A 20,136-nucleotide genomic window follows, 5' to 3' on the forward strand; every position below is an offset into this window, starting at 1 on the left:
CTCACACCTGGATGGTAATATGCAAGAATATTTCAGCAACAAAAACTCAATTCAAGGATTAGCAAGAATTGTAATTAATTTCAGGGATTATATAACTGGTCCGAAACATTAAAAATTTACTAACTGATATAGCAAAATATTGGATAATGGAAGATATGTTATTGATGTTGATATTTTTATGTCAGATATCTAGTAATTTGAACCATCGATTATATTATCCAAAGAAGAATCTGATCGAATAACCTCAAAAACGTACAATTTGAGGTGTGACCAATATAATTACTTAATCTGATGAACTACAATATCCATTATATAACAAGCAGCGTGTTGGGTCCGCTGACAGGAACAACGTTCATAACCCAATAATCAAGATTTTGTTCTATTAGTGCCGCTGCAAATCTGCCAAAGCCAGTTTATAGCTCATTAGGAGAAATGTAAAACCAGTATTACAATGGAAGAGTAGAGCATGAGATGATTATGATACCCTCCAAAGCAGCTCTCATGTCCATTACATTTCTTAACCTAATCTTTGTCCAGTGTAAAACTCGGCCATATCTTGCTATTATCTCATTCCAGTATTTTGATTCCGCCTTGAAGAGCTCCTTTCTTGGTATGTAGGCATCAATTTGTATGCTCTGAAGCCTGCTGGGTGGTGTTTGCAAACGTGCAGGCCATGTCATTTCATTGATCCATACCCATTCTCTGGAAGCCGGGTAATGCATGCCTTCAGATCAGCATACCTAACATGATTATGCAAAGAATACAATTACTCCAAACCAAATGACCTCGTAAGACATTGCAAAAAGGAGTAAGAAGCTGCAACCTCACTGAGCATGCCTGAAAAGGTTTCACAAATCATAAGTCATCAGCACATAAATCTGAACTGTCTGGAAAAGAGAATTTTGAAAGGAATCTAGAAGTGACTGATCGCTTATTCTTAATCCAATCAAATAATTAAATATCATATAAGCAGTTATTTTCACTTTAAAAGAATGAAATTCTTCAAATCCTCACGAAATGGCCCGTGAATAATTATACTTGAATCGCAACACGTCCTGTCTAAGTGCTCAATCATCTCTTCGTCTCATCAACCTTTGGAGTTGGGATCTAGGCGCGCACTCGAGAGAGCATAACAATTCAATTCTCCCACTGGTAAGATTAGTTTGAAATACAATTGTGTGGCGCTGTGTCAATTAGACACTGTTAGAGCCACTGGTTTGGACCGAAAAAATTGGCTGGATTGAATGGTTCAGTTTAGACCGGATTGGATCGATAGTTTTACTGGTCGGTTTTAGAATGTGATTTTTTTAGACTGGATCAGATCGAGACTGATTGAATGTTTATATATATATTTAAATATTATATATACTATATTATTTTATATAGTAATTGTATAAGTTAATTATATAATTTTTATAAAAATAATTAACTATATATAAAATGTTAAAAAATCCCTTAATTTTAATTTTAATAATTTAATTAATTTTTTTTCCTCTAAAAAAAGAAAAAGAAGAAAAAAAATGTTCACGAATAAAATATATATAAGTTATTTTTTAATATTATTATTATTTTAGAATTTAAAAAATTTAAATTTAGATTTAAAAAAATTAAATTATTTATTATATTTTATATAAAAAATTAAAATATTTGTAAGGATAAAATGCGACAAGACGAGGGAAAATGTTTTTTTTTTTTTTAACGTTTTCTGAAGGAAAACTGACCTTAAGATCAGCTGGGTTAACATGCACCCGGCATTCCATGTGAGTTGCTTGACTTCGATTGGACCAGATCTACCCAAAGAGGGGTGTGCGAACGAGGACACCACAGGATGTTGTAGTCTTGTAGATAATCTAAGAAGTTGAGTATATCATTGTTGACCCCACCATGGGTTAACCCAAACACCCACTGCACGAGTGGAATGCTAGTCTGTCAAGTAGAAGAGACAAGACAATACATAATTCTACGGTAAACTACTTTTGTATCCCTCCAATGAATATAAATATACACTTGGAAAAATGATAAATATACGTTATTTTTTACAATATTTTATATAGCAATATTTTAAAATAAAAAATATTTTTATAAAATATTACATAAAGTTAACATTATTTTATAAAAATATTTTTATTTTACAATATATATTATGAAAATCTACTACTAACGAGCCATATGATAATTACTGCTAGCGTGCCTGTTAATTTAATTTATTTTTTTAACATATTTAATTACAAAAAATAAATAAGTAAAAATATATAACTTTATTTAATAATTAATAAAATAATTAAAATAATCAAATTATAAACTTAAGCAGTAAGTTTGAAGGGCTCACCATCCTTTTTCGATTACGAAATATGTTGGTAAATATGCTGCGTGGTATGGTTACTCATTCACGAAACATAAAGAAGTAAAAAAGTAAGGCAAGCTTGTATTTATAGACCATCCATCTAGGACGGGCCCGTTAAACATAAAATCGCCCCCACGAACTTTCTCTTCTCACTCTCCCTTCACATCATATTTTCGCACCTCTCTGGCTAAACCCTACTTCTCGTAGGTGGTGCAATTGTTCGTTTCCAGCATTGGATTTTTGTACCTATAATTCTTTCAATTCAATTAGTTTTGAAATCGCCTCAATATATGTTGCGAATTGCACGGTGATGGCTTCCGCGGCGAATTTCAAGCCCGCCGATTACACGAGCTTGTGCTCCATATTTGTAAGCGAGACGGTGAACGGGTCTCACCGATTCACCGTACAGGGTTACTCTTTGGCTAAAGGGATGGGCGTGGGGAAGTACATAATGAGCGACACTTTCACGGTGGGTGGGTACGAATGGGCGATTTACTTCTACCCCGACGGTAAAAATCCAGAGGATAACTCTATGTACGTGTCGGTTTTCATTGCGCTGGCGAGCGACGGCGTGGACGTGAGGGCGTTGTTCGAGCTGTCGATGCTGGACCAGAGCGGAAACGGAAACAACAAGGTGCACAGCCACTTCCTACGCGCGCTGGAGAGCGGGCCGTACACGCTTAAATACAGAGGCAGCATGTGGTAATGGATTAATTTGATTTGGTTGATTGGGTCTTCGTATTATTTACATTGTTAATTTTGGTGCGTTGCGAGTTGGGAACAGGCCTTTAGAGGGAGGGATCTGCCGTTGTAAAACAATCAGGGTCGAGTTCTGGGACAAATTGATTTCAATCAGAGGGCTTTATGATAGTTCAGGAGACTGGTAGATGTTCGTGAGTTTAAGTCTGAGTGTGTGAGAGAGTAATAAACCTTTGCTTCTGAGGTGGATTATGGTATGGGAATTGGAATTTTGGTGTGGGGAATGCGTTTGATGTGGAGAAGTGTGATTCTATATTTTGTGCCACAATTGTGATGAGTTTATGTGTTTAAATTGCGTCTGTTTGTTGTATTCCAAAGAAGTCTGTTCTACGATAGAAGAAACACTCGTCCAAGCAATTACGCTACTGTTATTCCTATTTGGAGTTATAATGAATCCAGGATATTATCAATTGGAGAGACTAGCGACTTCTCCAAACTTTCTTTTGGTATTTAGATAATAAAATATGTTAGTTTGCCCAGTTGATGAAAAAGTGAATGGGAGATCCAAGAAGGAAAGAGATGTGGAAAACATAGAAAAAAAAAATCCTATATTGAAGAAGAGGAAGAGGCATGGACAATCGGTTGATGGAATTGCTAAAGTTGGGAAGCCTTGAACATTTATTTTATATCAGTAGTCTTAAACAAAAATAGAGAGTTGTATTGAGATTTCAGGGAGATTGAAATTGGAAAGCCGCATCATGAAAATAGGATGCATTGAAAAAATGGATGACGCATACTCAAAATTCCTCGGTTTTAGTTGTTTTACACAGTCTATGATGTTAAAAAGTTAGTAGTTCCCATTGCAACAACAGTTAAATTTTTTTTTGGGTATGGTAAATCAGTAATTACATATGAGAAATGCTTGGTCTGCAAATAAATCCTACAAAAGGAGATTTACAAATTGATGTGACTTGATGTGATACATCAAATTATAAAGTTCATTTTATTGTAAAGTAGATATGAATCATGATGCCTCCCATTGAGTCACATCAGTTTATAAGTTTGTTTTTGTAAGGTCCCTTTGTAGATGTAGCACTTCCTATTCCAAATAGTAAACCAATACTTCGATTTTTTCTTGGTTTTATTTGGGATAAGCCTATTATGCTTAATGCCTGGGTTATCAAAACTGATTTGATATCTATGCATGAATTAATATTGTTTGCACATATTGCCCATAACTTCGGATGTTCCAGCTGTGTTTTTTTTTTTTTTTTTTTTTTTGGGGGGGGTGGGGGGGGGGTGGGGGATTTTACGTTTTTTCTCATACTGTTGTTGCACTTGCATTTCAGGGGATACAAACGATTTTTTAGAAGAAATCTTTTAGAAGCTTCTGATTATTTAAAGGATGATTGCCTTGTCATGTACTGCAAGGTTGGAGTTGTCAGAAATCATCTTGAGTGCCCAAAATTTCGTACCATTTCTGTACCACCATCGGATATGGGTCGAGGTTTTAAAGACTTGCTAGTATCTAAAGTCGGTTGCGATGTAGTTTTTCAGGTCGGCAATGAAATGTTCAAAGCTCATAAGTTGATACTTGCTGCTCGTTCTCCTGTATTTAGAGCTCAGTTTTTTGGACTTGTTGGGAATCCTAACATAGATAAACTAGTCATAAAGGACATTGATGCCTTCATCTTCAAGGTAAGGCTTCTTGATCACATTGCTTCCTCTTATCACAATGCTATATAACCCATCTTTAAAACTTTTCCCAAAAGTTTAGAAAATTTCAAGAAAATCTTTTGAGAAAGTGGTGGGAACTGTTAAAGATATGTTACGATTGAAGAACTTTTTGAGAAATGTTTTTATTGGGGTTTGAAAAAGTGGTGGGCCTGCTATCTGTATTTTCAGGCGATGCTTCTCTTTATCTACACAGACAAACTTCCCGATGTAGATGAAGTTGAGAGCACGACAACTATTTGCTCGTCCACTGTCATGGTGCAGCATCTGTTGGCTGCTGCTGACCTATATAATCTGGATCGACTGAAATTATTATGTGAATCAGAACTGTGTAAAGCAATTAATATCGACACAGTGGCAACAATACTTGCCCTAGCCGAGCAACACCACTGTCCACAGCTTAAGGCCATCTGTTTAAAGTTCACAGCCAATCCAGAAAACTTGGGAGGTGTGTATTATCCATAGGAATGCTGTGCAAACTTTCGGGTTATGTCGATTTCAAGTATGGTTCTGCTTGATGCTTCTTCATGCATAGCTAACATGTCGAATATTTTCAAAATGATTTGTGAAGGTTTGTTTTTACAATGTTTTTTCCCCCCTCAAAAAGTCAGCATGGAAGAAGTTTGGATGACACTTTTGTAAAATTTATTTGGATGAAGAGAATGTTTCTTATTTAATTGCATGATTTGATGTTATCTTGAGGACACGGTAACTGTGGACATCCTTTTCCTGTTTGGTTCATCAAAATTTATAATTACACTAAACTTTATGGTCGCCAAAACACACTTGTCACATTCTTTTGTGAAGAGAAATATCTTGGTTTTGTTACTTTTGTACATAACCATTGTCTTTGTGTTGTATGTTGAAGTCTTGAAATACTAATATCCTTCATTGTTTGCAGCGGTAATGAAGTCTGAAGCATTCAGGCACTTGGAGGAGAGCTGCCCGACGTTGTTGTCAGAGCTGCTGGCAACATTTGCATTGATGGACGATAATTCAAATTCTCTATCAAATCGGAAGAGGAGTAGCAGCAGCACGTTCGGGATGGATCTAGCAGCAGATGGGGGAGCTGAAGCAGAATCGGCTAATCCTAATGGCCGGCGCCTAAGGAGGCGATTATAGTCTGTAGTTACATGTAGGTGCCTTTAGAAACAGTAAGCCTGAAAGTTGTCCCATAAAGAGAATCCTAGTTATGCATAACGTTCCAGTCATTCATCGTGTTCCATTTAGTTAGTCAGCCCCTATACAAAGTTCATGCGTTCTTTCCAAAGTTTGAAATCTCTCTCTAGCCACCACTTTTATCAAGTAAATTAGTTTGGGTGCATTTGAACATTTCCCGCAAATCGTACGGCTTCGTCATGTTATTTTCTGTCGAGCAAAGCAACCCTCCTTCCGTTATTCTCAATATAACAGAACGGCCATGGCTCCCCCCACCAGTTAATTGGCGTGGATCCAAACCTTTCAGGTTCCATCTAAGGTCTTCATCCATTGTGAGCACCACTTTGAAAAGGGTCTCTTGTGCCCCGCAGTTAATGCTCGTGCAATCCCGCTCTTCCCCCAAGATTTACTTGGCGATGATCTACATTAGTAAATGATAAATGAACCACTGTTTTGTACAATATTTTTTGTTACTTTATTTTAGATGATAGGTATCTTTACAAAATATAGTTATAAAAGTATCAGATGTTTAAGAGTTGTAAAATATTTATATATATTAATATTATTGGCGTTTGATGATGATGGGAAAAAAAAAAAATAAAAACACAAAATACAATCCAACTTCGTCAATACTAATTGAAAATTTCTATATACTATATTACTATCATGCTTATATTTCACTAAGTAAGATGTGTCATATTTATCACTATTAATTGATTATTTATTGTATATTTTTTTATCATCAAATAGTGATAAATACATCACATTATATATAATAGAATGTAAGTGAGATGAGGACATAATGTATAACATTACTCAACTCCTGACATACCTCATCTTCCCATTTTCTTAAACGACAGGTAGCTTTGCTAGCCACCACCACTCCGGTTATGGTGCCACCATCATCAACGCCTAAACTTGCTTGATTTTACTCTCGTCATTAATAGGATGTGAAATATTTAGTTAGCAAAAAAACTTACTCGGTAATGCTTAATTAATAATTAGATACTAATAAAAAAAATTAGCCTCCATTAAAAATAAAAACAAAACAGCTTATAAATGAGTTGAAGTTAAACACTCTTGAAAATGAGGACGAGCTGTAAAAATATATGTTGAATCCAAGATTTCAAGTTTTGTGTAATTATATATCTACACATAGATTTTGATGATAACAAATGAATTCAAAGAATAAAGGAGTCTCAAGCTCAAGTTGTCTACACAATGGAGTCAAGCACATCAAGGAATCAAGTATGAGCAAGAAGGGAATAAGTTCACATTAAAGTGGTAGAGTAATGTTGTAAATCTCTTAAAAATTCGAAATTAGGATTAAGCCTCAAAATTAACATTTCATCATAAAACATTAAAATACATTTTCCACATGTGCATGAATATTTTTGAAAATTAAATTTGAAAATTTTGAAAGATGATTGATTGTCATGTTTTACATGCGCATGCCTTGATTAAAGGGTTGAACTTTGAAAATATTAAAGATGATTGATTGTCATCTTTCACATGTGCATGTTTTATTTGAATATTTTCAAAAGTAATTGATGCTTTTTTTGACTTATGCAAAAGGTAGATGATTTTGTTTGAAATATTTGAAAAGTAAAGTGTGCTCCTTTTGTCATATGCAAATAGTAAAAGATTAGGTTTGAAATATTTGAAAAATAAAGTGTGCTCCTTTTGTCATATGCAAAAAGTAAAAGATTAGGTTTAAATTTTTTGAAAAGTAAAGTGTGCTCTTTTTGTCATATGCAAAAAGTAAATGATTAGGTTTGAAATTTTTGAAAAATGAATTATGTTGTCTTTGACAATTGAAAAAGAAGAACCTTTTATTTGAATTTTTTGAAAAAGTGAATGATGTTGTCTTTGACATGTGAATCTTTTTTAATTTGAATATGAAGTCTCGTATACCTATGAATAGATCATTTGAGATCTTCACATTCACAACATCAAGAGCATACAACATTCATGCAAAACTTTCATTATCTCTTCTCTAAGCATTGAGCCTTAATCCTTGTTCATTTTGAGAGATATAGTTCGCGCTATATTGTTCTTATTTCACTCATTGAGGAGTGTTTTCTGATAACCTACCCACTATCAGCTCTTGTATCAGAAAAAGGGTGTGTATAACCCTTGTGCGTGTAGAAAGTATTCTACACGGGGAATAGTTGAATCACCACGTGTAAGGTAATTGCAAATGTAGAGGGTGTTCTACACGGATCCTTTGTAGCGGTGTTGTTCAAAGGTGTAATAGTTTTCTATCTCCACCTGAAAGATGTTGAATAGTGAATTTGGGAATCCTCAAGGGATAGCTTGAGGCGAGGACGTAGGCAGTGGGGCCGAACCTCGTTAACATACTGAGTTTGCTTCTCTCTTACCCTTACTCTTTATATTTATTGTTATTTCATATTTTGTTTATATTTTATATTATATATTTGATTTATAATTGTTATTTTTTTAATACAACTCAATTCAGCCCCCTCTTGTATTAGTCATCTGGGCAACAATATATAATGAAATAAATTCATAAACTGATATAATTTTAAATAATATATTATATCTATTTTATAATTTAATTTACCATATTAAATAATGCCAAGTTATGAATTTATTTTTGAAAACTCTCTTTATTGCTGCAAGGCGCAAGGGTCCCTTTACCATGGAGATTCATTCATCACCTACACAGAAAAGTAGGGGTGGGATTCAACCGGTCTGGACCGGCCAAACCGATTGGACCATAGTCATTTTTGGACTGGACCAGACAGAATTGGTTCTGGTTCGGTCCGGGGGTTTTCCACCTTGGACAGGACCGAATGAAAAACAAATAAAAAAATATAATTTATATAAATAATTTTATAAATTAATTATATAATTTTTAACTAATACTAATATTTATACTAATACTTATAATCTAATATGGTATTAAAAAAATAATACTAATAGTCTAATATTATAATATACTGTAGTTATACTTATACTAATATAGACTATATAGTTATATTAAATACTATAAGTAATACTAATACTAATATAGTTATAGCTAAATCATTATATATATTTAGTATGAATGTATTATTATATTATTTAATGTATAACTATAATATATTGTACTACTATATATTAACATATTATAAGAGTTATAGTATAAATTATAATATACTAAATCACTATAACAGCATAACTAATACTAATATATAACAATACTATTAGTCTACTATTAATTCTATTATATAGTTATACTTCTCACTATAATTAGTATTAATATATAGCTATACAGTATACTTATATAGTTGTACTAATACTATTAGTCTATTATATAGTCTAAGACTTTTAAGTCTAATATAGGCTATATGACTATAACTGTAACAGCCCGCTAGAAATTCAATTGTGAAATTTCTATTAACTTTAGGAACCTCGTGAAAACCTCATAAGTTTTCACGAATCCATTAATCGTATAGGTTTTTGTCTAACTATATAGTTAGTGTTATTATTTACTATGGTATCATAAGTGTATTTTTGATTATTGGAGATAGTTAGAAGTGTCAAAATGTATTATGGTTTGTGCCATTAGACTCGGAGGATTATTTAAAGTCTTATGGCGCAATAACATTTTTTCATATTTTCGGACAAAACTTCTGTTCAAAACTGTAGATATTATTGGATAAAAAGAAATATCTTGAGGTAATTTTCGTGAATATTATTGGGTAAAAATATTTTGAGTTGATAGATATTATTAGATAAAAATATCTTAAGTTGATTTTTTTTAGATATTATTGGATAGAATATTATAAGATAATCATTTATAGATTTTTTTTGGGTAGGAGAAAACTACACTCAACTCTCAACTCCAGCCTCATCTCTTCCATATCTCATCCATAAGTATCTCCAGCCACCTCTCCCCACGAAATTATCTTCATTTACACTTTCCATTAAAAGAATATCAAACACTCTCTCTCGAACAGCTTTTAGGAGGTCTTTTGTACACCAATTTCGAAGCTTTTGTAAGTGTTTTATCATAAAATCTCCTTCATATAAGTTGTTCCTTTTTTAGTCTAGTTTACATGGATATCTTATTTGTCCCATTTGAAGATCATTTGGTCAGTCAAATATTGTGTAAACTATAGAAAGGTCATTCTGGGAGATAAACTGGAGAATATGTTATAGTTTGGAGTTTTTGACCAAGCTAATGGATAGATATTGGTCCAAAATTTTTATGGAGTATTGTTAACATGTATATATGACTATTGGTTGAGGATTTTTGCATGATTAAAGGTTTTGATGAAAGATTTTCTTAAATTTAGAAACTTAGAAACTGGAAGAGGAAAAACAGTTTCTGTTTTGAGAAAGTTTAACTCTTTGGTGGTCTAAACCTATTCTAATGACTTTGATAATTTTATTGGAGGATCCTAAACATCTTATATACATGTTATATTATTATTTTGAAGATATTTGATGTTAGTTTCAAAGATATGAAATTTTATGTAAAGAGATATTCAGATAAGCCAAAGTGTGGATATTCTTGGCTAAATTTATGTTTTGGTTAATTTCTAACCATGTGATCTTGAATTAGAAGCTTGTATATGTTTTAGGACATCTTTTTAAACCATGTAATGGTTTGGTTTGAAGATCATATATTTATAAGTCATAGATCAAGAGATTTATCAAAACTAGTTGAGGAAAAAGTTTCTGTTTTTGGACTAAGTGTAAAACCAAAAACTCCAAATGTTATTTTGTGATTTTGGTGACTTTAGTTTGATGATTTAAAGCATGGTTGATGTTAGGATGATATTATGAATATGTTAGAAGTAAGATTTAATTTTTGAAATTCTTGGAGATGTTTTGATTTAAGGTCAAAACTTGCAATTCAAGTGTTTGGAACTTTTTACAAAAAAGTTTGGTGTTGATTATTAGCTTTTTCTAAATGGATGTTTTAAGTATGGTTTTGAACTTAAGATTGGAAGATGTTTGTTGCAAAATTTTGGTTTAAGCATGAGTTTTGAAGTTGAAAGGAATTGCAACAAAAATAAAGGGAAATGACTTATGGATGTTTCGACCATAGTGTGTTCTTCATAGTTGTGTTTTGTTTTAAATTTTTCTGAGTTGATATTTAAATTTAGGACAAAATTTACATGAGAAATGTAAATTTTGGAAACTTTTGGAGTTAGTATGCAAAATCCTTAAGTTATGGGTAAAACGGTCATTTTCCCACATGTAGAGAGTAAAATAAAAATTTTACTCTTTAAGTTAGTATTTTTCATATTTCAAATTTTTAGTGATTTAGTTCTAACTTTTAGAATCACTAATTACAGTTCCTCGTGATCGCACTTGAAGTTTTATAAGAAACGCGGAGATCGAGGTAAGTTAGCTTTTAACTTACTAGCAGTCTACTGTGTATGTGTGCTAAGTAAAAGAACTACAGTGTATGTATGTGTGTTATCATATATGTCATGCCATGCCAAGTTATCACGTAATTGTCTATTACACAGAATTTATTCTGTCATCAATTTTTATCTGTTACATAATATATTCTGTTATGTATTACTGTACATTATAAGTACGTCATGCTAAGTATGCCATCTATTACATGTATGTCAAGTCATGTAATATTCACTGTTGCAAATATGTCATGTTAAATATGTTGTTTATTATATGTTATGCCATGTTACGAAATGTTTCTATCTCAAGTTGATCATGTATTTCAAGTTATGTTCAAGTCACGTTATGTTACGTCAGGGTTTCAGTCCTTTTGTATTCCAGTCACGTTTCATCTTGAGTACATTATGTTTGTGTAGAATACATGGGGCCACAACAACTGTGGAGTATGTATTTAACTACAATTGTGATGCGTAGAATACATGGGGCCACAACAACTGTGGAGTATGTATTTACACGTAGAATACATGGGGCCACAACAACTGTGGAGTATGTATTTTTTATGTTAAGTCAAGTTTGTGTAGAATACATGGGGCCACAACAACTGTGGAGTATGTATTTACACGTAGAATACATGGGGCCACAACAACTGTGGAATATGTATTTTTCATGTTAAGTCAAGTTTGTGTAGAATACATGGGGCCACAACAACTGTAGAGTATGTATTTATACGTATAATACATGGGGCCATAACAACTGTGGAGTATGTATTTTTCATGTTAAGTCAAGTTTGCGTAGAATACAAAGGGCCACAATAACTGTGGAGTATGTATTTACACGTAAAATACATGGGGCCACAACAACTGTGGAGTATGTATTTTTCATGTTAATTCAAGTTTCAAAGCAAGTTCATGCTAAGTCAAGTTTCAGATCAAGTTCATGTCAAGTCAAGTTCAGTTCATGTTTCAATTTAAGTTATGTCAATTATGCTATGTTGTACTCCAAGTTATGCTTTAATTACTTATGAATTTGATTATGCATTTATGCTTTTACTGTCATTCATGCATCATTAGCTTGTGTGGAAGTTTTTTGTTAACTTACTGAGATTTGTAATCAAATCTCACTTTGGTAGTCCCAACTACCATTCCCCCCGAATGGTAGATCTTGTTACAGGACCTGAAGGAGAATCAGGAGCTGATCAACTAGACACAGTTGACTAAGTGACGGTGCGACATAAATGTTGATATAGTAATTAACGTAAATTACTACTTGTACGATTGAGTTGCATCTCTACTACTTTTTGGATCATAACCATTTTGGACTAGTGTTGTGATCTTAGTTGTTCAATGGATTTTTATGTATGAAGTATGTTTTAAGCATTTGGGATATTTTCAATTTGGTGCATAGTATTGCTAAAGAAAAAATTTATCCGCTGCGAATATTGCATATTGTTAGATGCATGTTAGGAATATTGCATCTTATATGTCATGAACGGGGGCAGGTAACCTTGTGTTGCATGTCTCGACGCTTCAAATATCCGTCCGATCCCAAATGGAATTTGGGGGCGTCACAATAACTATTACCAATATTATTAATACTAATAATGTAAAAAATAGTTATATTAACTGATTGATTCAACATAAGTAATATTACTAATATAATATAGCTATACTAAATTACTAATAGTCTAATACAAATACTATTATATCGTTATACTAATCGTAAATTCATAATAACTAAATCATTATAAGTTTATAACTATATATATTTAGTATCAATGTAATATTATACTGTTTAATGTACAACTATTAACAATAATATATAGTACTAGTATATATTAATATATTAACATATTATAAGAGTTATGGTATAAATTATAATATATCATATATGTATAAATTTATAATGTATTAGTATATTAGTATAGTTAACTTAATATGTAATATGTTAGTATTAAATCACAATAACTGCATAAAGTATTAGTAATAAGAGTATTACTATTATTTAATATAGTATTACATAGAATATTAATTAATGCGAAGTGTTTGAAGAGATATAGTAATACTAGTATATTACATATAGTATTACTATTATTACATATTGTTATTAGTTATAGTATTAGTACTAGTGTATTATTAGTTATAGTAAATAAGTTAATAACTATTACTAATTTAGCCAAGAGCATGTAGCTCAGATGGCATGAGACCCAACCTTCATAAGAGAGGTCATGGGTTCGATCTCCCTCCCCAAATCCCCTAATATAAAAAAAAAAAAAAAACTATTACTAATTTACTATATACTAATAGACTAATAGTATTAACATATTATTAATATATATATAATAGTATACTATATATATTAAATATATCACAATATAATTACATAAGTATTAAACAAAATGTCATAGAATTAAAAAATAATAATAATAAGAGTCAACCGTGGACCGATCGGACCAGACCGTCCCTGTGACGCCCCCAAATTCCGTTTGGGATCGGACGGACATTTGAAGCGTCGAGATATGCAACACAAGGTTACCTGCCCCCGTTCATGACATATAAGATGCAATATTCCTAACATGCATCTAATAATATGCAATATTCGCAGCGGATAAATTTTTTCTTTAACAATACTATGCACCAAATTGAAAATATCCCAAATGCTTAAAACATACTTCATACATAAAAATCCATTGAACAACTACGATCACAACACTAGTCCAAAATGGTTATGATCCAAAAAGTAGTAGAGATGCAACTCAATCGTACAAGTAGTAATTTACGTTAATTACTATATCAACATTTATGTCGCACCGTTACTTAGTCAACTGTGTCTAGTTGATCAGCTCCTGATTCTCCTTCAGGTCCTGTAACAAGATCTACCATTCGGGGGGAATGGTAGTTGGGACTACTAAAGTGAGATTTGATTACAAATCTCAGTAAGTTAACAAAAAACTTCCACACAAGCTAATGATGCATGGATGACAGTAAAAGCATAAATGCATAATCAAATTCATAAGTAATTAAAGCATAACTTGGAGTACAACATAGCATAATTGACATAACTTAAATTGAAACATGAACTGAACTTGACTTGACATGAACTTGATCTGAAACTTGACTTAGCATGAACTTACTTTGAAACTTGAATTAACATGAAAAATACATACTCCACAGTTGTTGTGGCCCCATATATTTTACGTGTAAATACATACTCCACAGTTGTTGTGGCCCCATGTATTCTACGCAAACTTGACTTAACATGAAAAATACATACTCCACAGTTGTTGTGACCCCATGTATTATACGTATAAATACATACTCCATAGTTGTTGTGGCCCCATGTATTCTACGTGTAAATACATACTCCACAGTTGTTGTGACCCCATGTATTCTACGCATCACAATTGTAGTTAAATACATACTCCACAGTTGTTGTGGCCCCATGTATTCTACACAAACATAATGTACTCAAGATGAAACGTGACTGGAATACAAAAGGACTGAAGCCCTGACGTAACATAACGTGACTTGAACATAACTTGAAATACATGACCAACTTGAGATAGAAACATTTCGTAACATGGCATAACATATAATAGACAACATATTTAACATGACATATTTGCAACAGTGAATATTACATGACTTGACATACATGTAATAGATGGCATACTTAGCATGACGTACTTGTAATGTACAGTAATACATAACAGAATATATTATGTAACAGATAAAAATTGATGACAGAATAAATTCTGTATAATAGACAATTACGTGATAACTTGGCATGGCATGACATATATGATAACACACATACATACACTGTAGTTCTTTTACTTAGCACACATACACAGTAGACTGCTAGTAAGTTAAAAGCTAACTTACCTCGATCTCCGCGTTTCTTATAAAACTTCAAGTGCGATCACGAGGAACTGTAATTAGTGATTCTAAAAGTTAGAACTAAATCACTAAAAATTTGAAATATGAAAAATACTAACTTAAAGAGTAAAATTTTCATTTTACTCTCTACATGTGAGAAAATGACCGTTTTACCCATAACTTAAGGATTTTGCATACTAACTCCAAAAGTTTCCAAAATTTACATTTCTCATGTAAATTTTGTCCTAAATTTAAATATCAACTCAGAAAAATTTAAAACAAAACACAACTATGAAGAACACACTATGGCCGAAACATCCATAGGTCATTTTCCTTGATTTTTGTTGCAATTCCTTCCAACTTCAAAACTCATGCTTAAACCAAAATTTTGCAACAAACATCTTCCAATCCTAAGTTCAAAACCATATTTAAAACATCCATTTAGAAAAAGCTAATAATTAACACCAAACTTTTTTGTAAAAAGATCCAAGCACTTGAATCACAAGTTTTGACTTTAAATCAAAACATCTCCAAGAATTTTAAAAATCAAATCTTACTTCTAACATATTCATAATATCATCCTAACATCAACCATGCTTTAAATCATCAAACTAAAGTCACCAAAATCACAAAATAACATTTGGAGTTTTTGGTTTTACACTTAGTCCAAAAACAGAAACTTTTTCCTCAAATAGTTTTGATAAATCCCTTGATCTATGACTTATAAATATATGATCTTCAAATTAAACCATCACATGGTTTAAAAAGATGTCCTAAAATATATATAAGCTTCTAATTCAAGATCACATGGTTAGAAATTAACCAAAACATAAATTTAGCCAAGAATATCCACACTTTGGCTTATTTGAATATCTCTTTGCATAAAATTTCATATCTTTGACACTAATATCAAATATTTTCAAAATAATAATATAACATGTATATAAGATACTTAAGATCCTCCAATAAAATTATTAAAGTCATTAGAATAGGTTTAGACCACCAAAGAGTTAAACTTTCTCAAAACAGAAACTGTTTTTCTTCTTCCAGTTTCTAAGTTTCTAAATCTAAGAAAATCTTTCATCAAAACCTTTAATCATGCAAAAATCCTCAACCAATAGTCACATATACATGTTAACAATACTCCATAAAAATTTTGGATCAATATCTATCCATTAGCTTGGTCAAAAACTCCAAACTATAACATATTTTCCAGTTTATCTCCCAGAATGACATTTCTATAGTTTACACATTATTTGACTGACCAAATGATCTTCAAATGGGGCAAATAAGATATCCATGTAAACTAGACTAAAAAAGGAACAACTTATATGAAGGAGACTTTATGATAAAACACTTACAAAAGCTTCGAAATGGGTGTACAAAAGACCTCCTAAAAGCTGTCCGAGAGAGAGTGTTTGATATTCTTTCAATGGAAAGTGTAAATGAAGATAATTTCGTGGGGAGAGGTGGCTGGAGATACTTATGGATGAGATATGAAAGAGATGAGGCTGGAGTTGAGAGTTGAGTGTAGTTTTCTCCTACCCAAAAAAAATCTATAAATAATTATCTTATAATATTCTATCCAATAATATCTAAAAAAAAATCAACTTAAGATATTTTTATCTAATAATATCTATCAACTCAAAATATTTTTACCCAATAATATTCACGAAAATTACCTCAAGATATTTCTTTTTATCCAATAATATCTACAGTTTTGAACAGACGTTTTGTCCGAAAATATGAAAAAAAGTTATTGCGCCATAAGACTTTAAATAACCCTCCGAGTCTAATGGCACAAACCATAATACATTTTGACACTTCTAACTATCTCCAATATCTTCTATATATAAAAAGTGTGTATGAAACGGAAAATCTTATTTTAACGGTTTTTCTTGTTTTTCCGTTAAAGTTAACACCGTTTGTTTTAACGATTTGGCACATAAAATGAAGACATAAATGTTGAGAGAGATAGCATTCAATATTGTTATATGATTTATTAATCTCAATAATTATAATACTTAATAGTTTATATAATAATAAGTAATTAAAGATTAGTTATTATATTTTTCTCTTTCTCCTTAACATATACACGTATTAGGTGCATAAGATGTGAATCCCTAAGTATAATATACATATATTATACGTTTTATTAACTCAGATTATTGAGTATTCCAAATTTAAAAATCTCATATAATATATAATACAAGTGTGTTTAATCAAGTGTTTTTTTTTCCCCATGGTAGTAGGACGTAGCTTCCGCTAAGTCATATTCCATACGTAGGCTTGCTATGATAGGCACGTGACAAAGGCCGTGATTCTTGAGCTAATCAAGAAAGAGTAAATTCGGCCAACAATTTCAAAATATATTTTATGATTTATATATATGCTATATATAGAAAATATTATACCACAAATTTTATAAAAAGATTATGTTTTAACTTTGTGTTGTCCCTGATTGACTCAATCAACAGCAAAATAAGAATTTCAATGTTGTCTCTATTGATTGTCTACAAGATGACATAAATTGATGAATTATAATACAAACATCAAACGACACATATTTTAAACTACATCTTTGTGTTAGACTTTTATTAAATTTTTCGCATACATCTTTGCTAAAATTATAGATGTTATAAACATGTATTGGATTATATGATATTTTGAACTAATTTTTTTATTTTCTCCAATATGCCTTAAATTATTAAGTGACATCAATAATTTTTATAAAATATATATTATTTTTTACAAATAATCATTTCATAAAATTAGATAAACGTGCTTTGCACGTTACTCCCACCTAGTAATAAAAAATACACTTATGATACCATAGTAAATAATAACACTAACTATATAGTTAGACAAAAACCTATACGATTAAGGGATTCGTGAAAACTTATGAGGTTTTCACGAGATTCCTAAAGTTAATAGAAATTTCACAATTGAATTTCTAGCGGGCTGTTACAGTCCCGACCCTTAGAGAGTTCAGTTTGGTCTAAGATGGAAAAGAATAGGTCCAGTCCGATCCACAAAACCGGATCGGACCGAACTCCTCCGTACAAAAAAGATATATTAAGGGATCCCCATCCTACACTCGATTATAGGCCAAGATTAAGGCACACGATCAACACTTATTACCCGAAGGCTACCTGATCATCATCATCCATACTCACCGCGGGATCACAAACACAACCGGTTGACATTTGATTTTACACTCAAATCTAAGATCAACCTCTCAATTATAGGGCCCATTCCGTACAATCATTACACCCTACGATCCATCGGCCGGATACCAAAACAAGTCACCTGTCTTCGTCTTCGAATGCACAATCGCGGAGCTGAAACAGTTTGCATACATTATTTTATGGGGCCGCACCTCGACACATTTGAGAGAACATTTCCAACTATATACATTGATCACAAATTTATCTTATCATATACACCTTGCGATGTTCCAAATCAAAGCATCATCAACCACTCAAATTATAGGGCCCCTCTCGTACCGTACGTACGGTCACGCACCACCCTAACCAAACAAAAAAAAATAAACAAAGCAATCAAATGAAATGATTTGGGAGAGGCCCATTTTCCGACTCTGAGAATTGTGTATTATGTAATGTAATGGGGTGTCCCCCTTAAATGCGAGCAAAGTCCAAGGACTTGATCATCATCATGGAACTGTTCACACACAATCATGGCTTCCTAACGGCAGGATTGCAGATTATGATGGGTCCCGTTTTGATAATTGGGGCACCCTATCATGTGGTGCATGAGGCCCAAACGTAGTGGCTTCGTGCGCTCCGCAACAAATTGGCCGAATGAGTGGCTTCCAATTTTTTACCACTTTATCCAAATCACCCTTTTTTAATTGTGATGCTTGTCGATTGTTCTTTTGGGCTGGACTGTGGGCCAGTTTTCGAGCCAGTAGGCTTAATTTTGACGAATCATGAACTAAGGGCCTTTCATCCCTTTTGATGAATCGTGTATTCAAAAGACATTTGATATTTTACAGACTAAACTATTAAAATGTTACTCATTTGTTATATTTGCAAAGTATATTCGATAAATTTTCACATTAAAATGGAGGAACTTCTCTAAACTTATTTTGAAAGAAAATCAATAATTTATAAGAAGAGTATTTTTCAAATTGAGTTTCTATAATCCAACTCTTGATCACGAATCGTGAATCTAGAATTTTCATACCATTTATTATTATTATTTTTGTTTCTGATCTGTGAAGTATTGTTAGATGGCTACTCTCATTTGCCTTTCCCCTCATAAACTTGGGTTGATGATTAGATTACTTGAGAAAGAATAGGCTAAGCTTCTCAACTATATACACTAAAATCCATAAAGTCACACATCTTGATCATTCAAAAAAAAAAAAAAAACAAATAAATATACGTCTTAATCCTAAATCAGAGAAGCTGAGACGATATGTCCAATAATGCAGTTGTGAAATCACCAAAAATGGGCATGTAGTTTTCAGCCGTCCAATTATATATGGAAAATAATTATTTAGGTGCTGAAACAAACTCGATTGCATTTATTTGATTGAGACTTGTCAATATCTAATAAAAAATGAAGAAAAATCTTAGAAGGCTGCATGGACAGGTCTCACGTACGTACATCTTTTATTTTTTTCATTGCCGCTCGATGTTTCACAAAATTATTTATTTATTATTAGTTGTTTTCATTAAAATATTTATTTTTTTAACCAAAATGAATATTTTTTTTATCATAAATAATTATTTTTGTCGTAAATAATTCATTATAAAAGTTTATTTTATTTTTTTACAACCACGAAAGAGAAGAAAGTACTGTTCTATTGCCGGAGAATCAAACTCAATTTAGAGCTAGCAACTGCTTCATGAGGAAGCGTAATATTCTCAGAATTGGGTGATTTGAAAATCAATCTGTATATGCGAAAAGCCATTTTTTCTT

General features: G+C 32.1%; 1 protein-coding gene and 1 long non-coding RNA gene across 3 annotated transcripts; one reads left to right on the forward strand and one right to left on the reverse strand.

Moving 5' to 3' along the window:
- Window positions 1–231: 231 nt before the first annotated feature.
- LOC122295543 lies at window positions 232–1,227 on the reverse strand. Its single transcript, XR_006238154.1, has 2 exons — window positions 824–1,227; window positions 232–740 (listed from the first exon to the last, which is right to left on the reverse strand). It is a non-coding gene; the product is annotated as an uncharacterized LOC122295543 (long non-coding RNA).
- Window positions 1,228–2,447: 1,220 nt separating this feature from the next.
- Window positions 2,448–6,120, forward strand: LOC122301434 (BTB/POZ and MATH domain-containing protein 3-like). Of its 2 annotated transcripts, none has more exons than XM_043112796.1 (4): window positions 2,448–3,046; window positions 4,393–4,741; window positions 4,949–5,279; window positions 5,679–5,812. In XM_043112796.1, the coding sequence occupies exons 1-3, from the start codon at window positions 2,655–2,657 to the stop codon at window positions 5,240–5,242; spliced, it is 1,035 nt and encodes a 344-aa protein (XP_042968730.1). In that variant the 5' UTR covers window positions 2,448–2,654; the 3' UTR covers window positions 5,243–5,279; window positions 5,679–5,812. The 2 variants fall into 2 exon arrangements, with proteins under 2 accessions (XP_042968730.1, XP_042968729.1); XM_043112795.1 differs by having other exon boundaries at window positions 2,450–3,046; window positions 4,949–5,225; window positions 5,679–6,120.
- Window positions 6,121–20,136: the final 14,016 nt, after the last annotated feature.

This window comes from Carya illinoinensis, chromosome 2 (assembly GCF_018687715.1).
Source record: "Carya illinoinensis cultivar Pawnee chromosome 2, C.illinoinensisPawnee_v1, whole genome shotgun sequence".
NCBI classification, from domain to species: domain Eukaryota; kingdom Viridiplantae; phylum Streptophyta; class Magnoliopsida; order Fagales; family Juglandaceae; genus Carya; species Carya illinoinensis.

Bases quoted from the DNA above. Each gene is read 5' to 3' on its own strand.
- LOC122301434 (XM_043112795.1), top strand. From the start codon at position 2,655: ATGGCTTCCGCGGCGAATTTCAAGCCCGCCGATTACACGAGCTTGTGC. The intron at 3,047-4,392 runs GTAATGGATTAA...CTTGCATTTCAG, and splicing joins AAATACAGAGGCAGCATGTG to GGGATACAAACGATTTTTTA. The intron at 4,742-4,948 runs GTAAGGCTTCTT...CTGTATTTTCAG, and splicing joins TTGATGCCTTCATCTTCAAG to GCGATGCTTCTCTTTATCTA.